Source organism: Ctenocephalides felis, unplaced genomic scaffold (genome assembly GCF_003426905.1).
Source record: "Ctenocephalides felis isolate EL2017-DRISC unplaced genomic scaffold, ASM342690v1 CF-g0.4_SCAFFOLD_01886, whole genome shotgun sequence".
NCBI classification, from domain to species: domain Eukaryota; kingdom Metazoa; phylum Arthropoda; class Insecta; order Siphonaptera; family Pulicidae; genus Ctenocephalides; species Ctenocephalides felis.
This window is the reverse complement of record NW_020538040.1, coordinates 167,525,762-167,536,814: the sequence shown is the minus strand read 5'-3', so window position 1 is coordinate 167,536,814 and position 11,053 is coordinate 167,525,762. Positions and strand designations below refer to the sequence as shown.

The 11,053-nt window shown below is 30.6% G+C and overlaps 1 protein-coding gene across 1 annotated transcript; it reads left to right on the top strand.

Annotated features, from left to right (window-relative positions):
• Positions 1 to 986: 986 nt before the first annotated feature.
• LOC113376211 lies at positions 987 to 11,050 on the top strand (the record flags this gene model as incomplete). Its single annotated transcript, XM_026616123.1, has 6 exons — positions 987 to 1,122; positions 1,310 to 1,506; positions 7,999 to 8,263; positions 8,663 to 8,777; positions 9,953 to 10,082; positions 10,955 to 11,050. Coding segments are annotated over exons 1-6 (939 nt in total), but the record flags the coding sequence as incomplete, so codon positions are not given.
• Positions 11,051 to 11,053: the final 3 nt, after the last annotated feature.

Genomic DNA, 11,053 nt, shown 5'->3' with positions numbered 1-11,053 from the left:
GTTATACCTTTAAAAATAACATACCAAAATTTTAAATCGATATCTTAAATAGTTTTTGTCACAATCATTTAAAGAGTATATATATATAGTATATAGTATAACGATCATTTAATCTTTAACGCGTTTTTCTCGAAACAGCATTTTCCGAATTTGCTGCAGCGATTACATACTCAAAAACAAATGATCTGATCACTATCAATTTTTTTACATGTTTTATATATAGTTCTCCGTGCCCCTTAAATAGAAACATGTCAGAGCAAAAATAAATATTTTATATCTATTTTTTAGTCTGTAAATATTTCCATTTTTGTTTTGATATTAATTACTTTACATTCCTTTAGTTTATAATAGCTTAGTTGAATGTATATCGAATTCTATGAATAGATAAGGAATTACATTTGTGTGGAAAAGGCAAAGAAATCTATTACCTGGATGGATATCTTTGTTTTTATCTATATCTTTTTTACCTTCTGATATATATATATATATATATATATATATAATATTATATGATATCCTTAATATGGATGTTTTCGAATTTCCTTGCTCCTAGGGGCTCAAATGCTTTCAAATTGATAAAAAAAAATCTCTGACAGTTTTAGCTCTTAATACTCATTTTAAGATAGTTCGTACTCCAACTAAAATTTCTATGGTTAAAATTCTATCCGTTTCATAACTTAGCGACAAGTGAGTCAAAATTTTGAGAATAACATTGTATTTACTTATTTTGATCATAAATAGAAAATTTACAACCAAAATTTGATATATTTCATAAGTATTTACTTAGGAAGAAGAACCAAGAAACTCTAGTTGGAGTGCGGACTATGTTAGAGTTAATATTAAAAGCTGAGACTTTCAGAGAATTCTTTTTTATCAATTTGGAAGCATTTGATATCCAAAAATCCAGGGGGATTTGGAACAAAGAAATTCCACCCTAATATATGTATTTCTTATATCAAATTTGTGACTTACATTTTGTGTCGAGTATGGTTTCAGAACCCAGATGTGGACCCGTGACTGGTGGAGCCGGCTCATTGACGGTGTCTCCATCAGATTTTGAAATGCCGCAACCGTTAGTTGATCGCAGATCATCAGTTTCTTTATTAAAATGGACTCCTTCAGGTAAAATGTAATATAAAATAGTTCATATATACCTTTTTCCTTCAAATTGTGTGCTTGGTGCTAAGTTCTTTATGAAATGCTAAAACTGTGAAAAATCGATTAAAATTTGCTTTATCCATATTTAAGTTCAAAAATAAATGATATAAATGGAAAACAATATATCAATATTTTATGAATGTTTTTTTAGTGAGACGAAATACGAATTCAGATTTGCCAACTCCTTGCACAACAAGACAAGTAAGTTTTAGTGGCGGGTCAACGAACACGACCGTCGTTACCAATGCACAACCTAGAACAGAGCCAATATCTTTAGCAACATTAGATAAAGATTGCTTCATAATACCCGTTCATAGCTTAGACAGATTTTTACCAGCTGGAGTACCGGTAAGTTTTATTTAAAAAAAAAAAACTAAATGATTAGACAATTGATGATGGAAATCAATCATGATACCGTACACTAACTAATTAATTTAGAAAAGTTTATCTATTTGTATAATATTAACTTCCCGTAGGGTAAGTTCAGAGGTTTCTGAACATTTTGGCATACCTCAGAAAAAATAGATGTTTGTGTATGTGTGTATGTAGTATATACGTATGTATTGATACAATTTTCTTCCATGTTTTCGAGAGCAACGCTCAACCAATTTGAATTATTCGATTCCTATTGATAAGGAGACGTGCTGATTAGTTTTAGTCAAAAGTTGGTCCAGTTGTTTTGGAGACACGGAGCAAAAAGTGCAGAAATGGCAATTAAGATTGTGAGAGAACGGAGCATCCTATTTGTGAATCAAAAAACTTTCCACTTGTATTGACGTAATGAAGAATTAAGTTTTTGCAAAGGCTGGCCCAGCGGTTTCGGAGATCGAAAAAAAAAGTTTTAAAAAATTAAGATTGTAAGAGAATGGAGCATCCGATTTATAAATCAAAAAAACATTTCACTTGTATTGACGTAATGAAGAATTAAGTTTTTGCAAAGGCAGGTCCAGCAGTTTCGAAAATCGAAAAAAAAGTTTTAAGAAATTAAGATTGTGAGAGAACGGAGCATCCGATTTATGAATCAAAAATCTTTCCAGTTGTATTGACGTAATGAAGAATTAAGTTTGTGCAAAAGCAGGCCCAGCGGTTTCGGAGATCGAAAAAGAAGTTTTAAAAAATTAAGATTGTGAGAGAACGGAGCACCCGATTTATGAATCAAAAACCTTTCCAGTTGTATTGACGTAATGAAGAATTAAGTTTTTGCAGAAGCAGATCCAGCAGGTTCGGAGATCGAAAAAAAAGTTTTAAAAATCAAGATTGTGAGAGAACGGAGCATCCGATTTATGAATCAAAAAACATTCCACTTGTATTGACGTAATGAAGAATTCAGTTTTTGCAAAGGCTGGCCCAGCGGTTTCGGAGATCGAAAAAAGTTTTGAAAAATTAAGATTGTGGGAGAACGGAGAATCCGATTTATGGATCAAAAAACTTTCCAGTTGTATTGACGTAATGAAGAATTAAGTTTTTGCAAAGGCTGGCCCAGCGGTTTTGGAGATCGAAAAAAGTTTTAAAAAATTAAGATTTTGAGAGAACGGAGCATCCGATTTATGAATCAAAAAACATTCCACTTGTATTAACGTAATGAAGAATTAAGTTTTTACAGAGGCAGGTCCAGCAGGTTCGGAGGTCAAAAAAAAGTTTCGAAAAATGCCATTAAGCAGTCCAAAAACTGATATTGTGTAATTTGAATCAACCGATACGTTATTAAACACTTTTAAGAAATTTCTAAGAAAAATTCAATATTCAAAAAATTCCAAATTTTAAAAAAATATAGGTATTTTAAAAAAGCATTTTTTCAATATTCAATTTTTCAAATATTTTCAAAACTTTAGAAAATGTTAAAAAAAAAATCAAAACTCGCAAAGAAAATCTATTTTCTTTTTGGCTTTTAAAAATTTTGAATTACGATACGGGAGGTTCCAGCAATTTGCCTTAAGGCACGATGTCATAAGTTGTTGGGTATAAAATTATCGCCGTATCCTGAGCATTTTTTTATTTTTAGAAGAAAATTCTTTTTGTGTATTTATATTGAATATATTAAAATTTGAAATATAACAGTTAAAATTTATACAATTGTGTCAAAATACATATAAAATCATACTATAAAATTTTAGTTGAGAAAATCTTATTTACAGTTTTAAAATCAATTACAAAAATATTTGATCCAGTTTATAATTCTTATTATTACAAGTAGTCGGTATCGGTAGCTCTTGCTTCCCGGTTTAATCTTTCTTCTTCTTTCATGGCAGATCTGCTGAATAATTTAACGACTTCGTTCCTGGAGGAGTCTGGTCTTCGGGCGCTTGCAATTGAACGCTCCCTATCCGAATAATCTCGGCGACGGTGATAATCTTCTTTTGTAGCGCGTTCATGTAACTTGGTCGAGCGTTCCTTTGATTGACATCGTAAGGAAGGGCTGTAATCAACCTTTGGTTGCGTACGTTTCGAAATAGTACTTTCGGTCTTCGCGGCGGATCTTACATGTACACGGCCCACGTCATCTTTTGTCGCGCTTCTTACTTTAGGCTTTGTAGCAGCAGATAAATCCTTGTGAACAGTAGAAGCTGCCCGTTCATACTTTGGCAGATCATCTATGGCGCTTCTATTACCAGACTTCCTGTTGCTATCTTCCTTGGAGCTTCTTCGATTATGCATATGCATTCGGCTGCCGTCTTCGCGAGTTCGATGTTTGACACCTAATTCATCTTTCAACTTCAGTCTTTCAATTTTATTCATATCATCCCTGACAGGTGATGCTTGGGATATTGCATGGTGAGCTGAACGGTCGTGTCTTCTTCTATCGTTCGAAACATCCGGTGAATCTCCACGCGAACTTCCACGATCTTGACGGCCACCGTGCAACGTCAATGTCGCTAAATCTTTATTGAGTAATCTGCGCGATTCGGCATTTAGTATATCGACACGATTTCTGCTGGTATGGTGTTCCTTCTTAGAAGCGGAGCGAATAGTTTTGCTAGGTTCTGTCTTAATAGTAATATAATTGTCGCTCTGCTTGACCAATTCCTCTTTTATAGCTGGGTATTTGACATAATCCCTTGGAGCCGAGTGACAATGAGCTCTAGCGCCTATATCTTTATTAACACTTACTAAACTCGGCTTAGCACTTTTGCTATTCTTATTGATATTCTCCATGTATTCTTTTCTATTCTTAGCGGTAATAACCGCCTCCTGAAGATATGCTTCCAAGGGATCTGTGCTTAAGCGACTTAATGTGGGCACAATACCAAATTCGTTTAGTTTTTTTGATAATACTGGGCCTTCTTTGGGAATATAGCTAACCCGATTTGGGGGGACTTTTCTTGTTTCCATGATCTTTAGGTTGAGTAAAGCAGATTTTTCCTCTTTTTTGCGGTCGCTCTTGATTTATAGACTCGATGCGACGCTCGCTTGGATTTTTCTGCAAAACACAAGTTTTATATAACTTAAATAAAATTAATATGATAATTAAAATAAGTAGTAATTGATCATATTAATTTAAAAGAAATCTTAATAGTTTTGTATTCAAAGTTCAATTTACACAAATTGTCGATCCTAGTTTACACAATCGTTCGGTGTCGTGGCTTGTTTGTAACAGATCTGACGTTGCCCGATAAAGTTTATTCCTAACTACGTTTCAAAATTCACAATTCGAGTTATTATTGTTAAGGCAATGCAATATATTTATGTGTAAACAAAGGTATATGTAAACAATTATTGCTTATATTTTCTCTCATTCCTGATTAATTATATAAACAACCTACTGGAATTTTCTTTATCTTAATAAAAATATATATGTGTGTGTGCGCATTTGTATATAAGTAGATGTAAATTAAGATTCTACACATAATAAATATGATGATGTAATATGCTTGTGAATTAAGCCAAACAAATGAGGCAAAATCGTACTATGTACTTTTACTATTTGTACCTCTTTTTTATACCATTAACTACCCGAAGGAGAAGTTTGTTTTCGCAAAAAAAATCCGGTTTGCTAATCTTATGTTTTCTCGGCGTTTCAAGTCATTCTGAATCGAATGATACCACATTTGGAAAAAGTATGTGTGTGTGTGAGTATGTGAGCCGTTTCTTTGTAATTAGTAGTAAAGTGTAAAATTTTCGCCTACGTTTTAGCCCACAAGGGGGCGTCCACTAATCACGTGATCGATTTTTTAAGGATTTTTGGACCTACCCTCCCCCTTGATGATACGTGGTGATATTCAAAATTACCCTCGTTTCCAACCAAACATCATGTGTATTTTTAGTTACTAGAAAAAAATATAATTTTTTTTATTTTTTTGGATGTTTGGATTTTTTAACAAAAAAATCAGATAAAGAATAAATACTCGTGATATTTACTATACCCCTCCCTCCCCAACGTGATATTTCGTGATTTTATCCCCCTAAAAACCTCACGTGATTAATGAACGCCCCCTAATCTTGAATCGATTTTAAAAATGCAAAAAACTGTAAGATATTTGTTGACGATTTTGATGAAGCTTTGTATAACGATAGATTTCGCAATCTGAAATAACATACTAAAATATTATAGGCCTACGATGAGCGGTTTGAATTATAAAAAACCATCAAAATTTTGCCGTACGCTTAAGCAATTTTATACAGAATCTATGCCGAATATCCGTTCTGTGTTTAGCACAGTAGGCAGCTACTGATTACAGCTGCCGTCCACACTCAAATAAAATACGTTTTTTCGAACACGAAATGGATTAAATGAAATTTATTAATTAAAGTAATTAAATTTATACAATCACAAATATTATAAGTATAGTTCAAAGGCATCAATAGGATATAGTATTGATTATGATAAGTGAAAGAGAAAATTTTATTTTGAAATAAAAATAAATTTTGTTAAAACAGTTGAACATTTTACCTAAACAGTGATTCTCTATTTTTATTGTTTGAGTTTATTACGGGAAGGAAGTTCATGCAACTTGCCTAAAGGCAAAATGCTACTTACAACTAGTTTTTTTAATTTATAAATTGATATAAAACATTTTGACAGCACATAATAGAAAAGATTGCCAAACGAGACCATTTCCAAAGCCCACGAACAAATATCACATAAAAATGCGTATAATTTAACAATCTAAATGAATTTAGATGGTAGATCTATAATGTATATAAATTTAGATCTATAATAGATCTATAAAATCTACTCAAACAATACTTGCCTTGAATATGCTTCACACCATTTGACGTGCAAAAATGTGTGCACGGATTATGGATGACATTTTGCACAACGTATTAATTTTTATGGATAACTAATATTAATCTAAATTATTAATGAATAGAATTAAAGTTGGTGTGTACTTACTCCAAGCAATGCTGCTTTTTCCACTAAAAACTGTTCATTTTTATAGATTGAGACTACTGAATGGATTAACTCATAACGCTAACTGGAGAATGGTAAAGCTTTTTTGTTTTAACATATTCGAACCAATCAGGTCCTCTCAACGATTTCTAGTAGCAGTATAAGTGTGATATGATGTGAACAATATTCTCGAAATATACCTTACTTGGAGGAAATTTTCTATACTCTTTGGAATTAGGCAGTTGTAAATTTAATTTGTGTATAGATTGAAAATTATTAGATTTGGGAAATTTAGTTTATGGATTCGATTTTAATTTAATATTTAATTATCGACAGAGATTTCGTATAATTCCCATTAAATTTTTGGATGAAAATGGTTAGACATCTATGTGTACATCCTTAATAGTGCTTAAAATACCAAATAAGTGTAACTTTCCAGGATAAATTTGTTTTCGTCAACTTTCTGATTTTTTATCAATGTTTTATATAATTTTGAATGATTTCAGACCAAAATTAGAAAATTATGTGTGTGAAAGTGTGAGCAGAAATTGGTTGAATTTTAAAAGTTTGTCAAAGTTTGCTATAGTGGGTCGAAGTGTGTTTGGCTGCTGATTACGGTTGACGTTCATACTAAATAAAATAGATATTTAGAACACGAAGTACAATGAAATGATAACTATTGATGATAACTGGTTGAATCTTAAAAGTTTGCCAAAGTTTGCTATAATGGGTCGAAGTGTGTTTTGCTGCTGATTACCATTGACGTTCATAGTAAATAAAATAGATTTTTAGAACACGAAGTACAATGAAATGTTAAATAAATTAATTTCGTTTATGCAATAACAGATGTTATGAGTTTGTTTGCATTTGGAATATTGACACATTCGCACGCATATGTTGCGTGAGACCGAATAGTCAGACTCCGAACGCAACAGGTGCGTGTTTTCAAATGTTCAAATTAAAATTTTGTACTTCTTTGGTAAATTATTTCAAACATTTGTATTTATTATATTTCTTCGTAATTATTTCAAACAGAAATAGTCCTATTTATACTATTTTGGTTCAATTTTTTTTAGTTTTCAACTAACAAGCCCAGAAATGGTTTTATTTAATATTAATCGAAAAAAGAGTTTAACACGGGGAATTTGGGCTTTAGTGAAAGCAAAAAACTATGTCTTCAAAATAGATAGTTGAAAATTTTGTCTAAATAGCTCTATTAATTCTTTTTGATTAAGTCAGTATCAATTTAATTCATGCAACTTACCTTAAGATAAAATGCCACTTACACTAGGGTTGAAAGCATATCTGTGCATCAAAATACTATTTGACCTTAAAAGTCAACTCAGTGTAGAATATTTAATTATATATAATAACAATAATAAAAACAATATGTTAATAACAATGTTAAATGTATTAAATTTAATTGTCATATGAAACTTTATACTGATTATTACTATCCTTTAATGACTTACATACTATTAATATTATTAATACAATTTATTACTTTTCAGCTGCCAACCCCGTCCTCAACCATATCTTCCACGGAAACCACCGCAACATCGCCAGGGCCCCTTAGTGTCCTCGAGGTGGCCGACCCAAAGTTGTGCGTACTTGCTCACCTCATGAGCCCTTTAGAACCAATAGATCCTCTTTTAGAATCCCCTTTGGCTCATCCATTATTCAAACAAAGAACGGCTGCTTCAGAATTGCTGACCGAAGTTCAACAAACAAATACAGCACTTAGTGGAATGTTATTGGCCAATATGGAAAGAAATGGTATATAAATTATTTATTACAATGGAAAAAGGATAACAAAAGCAATAATAGAATTTTTCAATGTTCAATTTTTTATTGAACTTTAAAATTATTTATAATTTCTAAATAGTTAAAATGGAATATGAACTAATTATTGCAAGTAGCTAGTAGCAGTTGTAGCATAGAACCTTTGTGTTCGAATATGAAAAGATAGCCCCTTTAAAATCCTTTGCCACGTTAAGATTTATTTAGATTATGCCTGATTTGACATAATAGAACCATTACGAAGAGATATTTAGTTTAAATGACTATAACAATACAGAAACTATCCTGAAGTCTAATAATTAAAGTCTAATCATAATTGTATAGTTAGTCAATTATAGTAGTAGTTAGTAATTTATCATAATTTTTACTTTTCAGCTGAATTTCCATTTATATCATACTATGTGATCAATACGCAGCAGAATGATCCTGCATTATTTTACAGTAATTTAAGAAGTGCTTCTTTGAGCAAATTTGAACCAAGAGCTTTAAGGTAAAACAATCGTATTTAAATATATTCTATGAATTTTTATTCCTGTATGATAAATTTACTTTATTTTTTATCAAATGTAAATATCTGATTTTCATTCTGATGCTTTCATTAGACTCTTTTGCCTTCGCTTTAAAATACAATTCTATTGTAAGTATATATATGTAAGTATTTTTGTTACAGTCGTTGCCAAGACCAGGCATGGGTGGACAGGTATATATGTAAATATGTACAGAGCTGGTGATATTGGAACATCAGTAATTTTACAAAAATTATATTGGAGATGAAATTGAAATAGTTGAATGTTCCAAAATTACGGGCTCTTACATTATGTATATGTAAACACGTGTATGTGTTATAATTATTATTAATGTATTGCGAATAGTTATATATGAGCGCATGCATTTTTGCATGACAGCACTCATATCCAAGCATTGTTTCTTGAGCTATAAAATACATGCAGTTTTATATATACATATATATATATATATATATATATATATATATATATATATATATATATTAAGAGAGACTACTAAGTCAATATTCTTCAACATCTATCACAGCCGATTTTGAGAAACAATGTATTATAATGCACAAGCTTGTATTCATTCGTATTATTGCTTTATTATGCTAAGAAGCACATCAGTTTATTTATATCTATATTTATCATTGTTTTTATTTCAAATAAATATTTGATAGAAAATACTCTTAATAGAAATCTGTTTCTAGTAAAAGCAATAAATCTGTTTAAATACGTTCACATGAATTGTGATAAAAGGTTTATATCTGCTAAGTGAATATTTTAGATATGTATAAAATTTTATCGGACAAAAACAGTTGTTCGTTTTTTTAGAATAAAAATTAAATCAACTCAATTCAATCAAAGAAATAAAATTATTTTTATTTGGTCACAGTATTTCATAGTTCAGTTGTTAACTTATTGTTGTATGCTATTCAATGAAGAAATATTAATGTATTTGCATTTTGAAATTAGGTACACAGCCATAAATGCCTGGGTGTATAAATTTGTAACAATGTGTAATTTATACAATCATTTTATATTACAAGCACTGATAAATATATTTTAATGTTAGCAATGATTAATGTTCTAGTTTTATGTGTTAATGATTTTTAAGTAATAGCCTGATCTGTTAATATAATAATAATTTATTTAGATATACGGCAGCACATACATTAGACCTTTATTGTGAAGTTGCTGCAATATGTCGTCCACCTTTACGAGATGTTAGTGCAGTTAAAAGAAGTCATACACCCACTACTGGATATATCATTAGCGTTTATAAGGTAAGTTCTTAGAAGGCTTCAAGTCATACTATATACGTATATGTAAAGTAAGTTCTTTAAGGTCGATACATCAAACAAAGATTTATAAAATAAAATAATGTTTTCATATGATATTAGACACAGAGACCATAGCTATTACAGGTTTCTGTCCAAATCTACTTTAACTTGTTCTACATTTTTGTGAAACAAAATTCTCATTATTTTTCTTATTTATATATAAAAAAAAGGAAGAAATTCATGATTATTGACTGGTTAGTTGTATCAATGTCAATGTGCTGTGTACACATCTTTAGATGTAAGATACCAAGTTCAATATCCACTGATGATGACATCAATTTGTTTGTCGAAACGTTTGGAATTGAAGATTATTTTATAAATCTTTGTTTTTTATAAAACTAAAGTAGTTTTGAAATACTTTATTTATCCATACGTTTCGGTCTTTATCGAGACCGTCATTCAGTGGAAAAAGAAATTAATTATACAAAAATACACTACACTATTACACAGTGATGAACCAGGGAATTAATAATTGGAACATTTAAAACTAATTAATTTTTTGACCACAATTTTTGCTTACATTCTAGTGTGTACAATTGACTAACGTCTAAAAAACTGAATGTAATAAAACTGCCCGATTCTAAATAACTCATCAAAAATATATATATATATATATTATATATATGTATATATATATATATATATATGTATATATATTTATACAATTCTATCTCAAACGATTTAGAATGACTTGAAACGTTGAGAAAACATAAAATTAGTAAGTTGGGTTTTATGGAGAAATAAACTTCTCCTTCTGGAATATGATAATAAAATAATATCTAATGTATTTTATAAATCTTATGATATTATAATAGGTATTCGAAGGTGACGACGGCGAGCGATTTGAACGCAACTGGCTGTACTGGACGGGAGCCAGGATGTTGTACCGTTACCTGCCGCGAGCAGCAGGACTG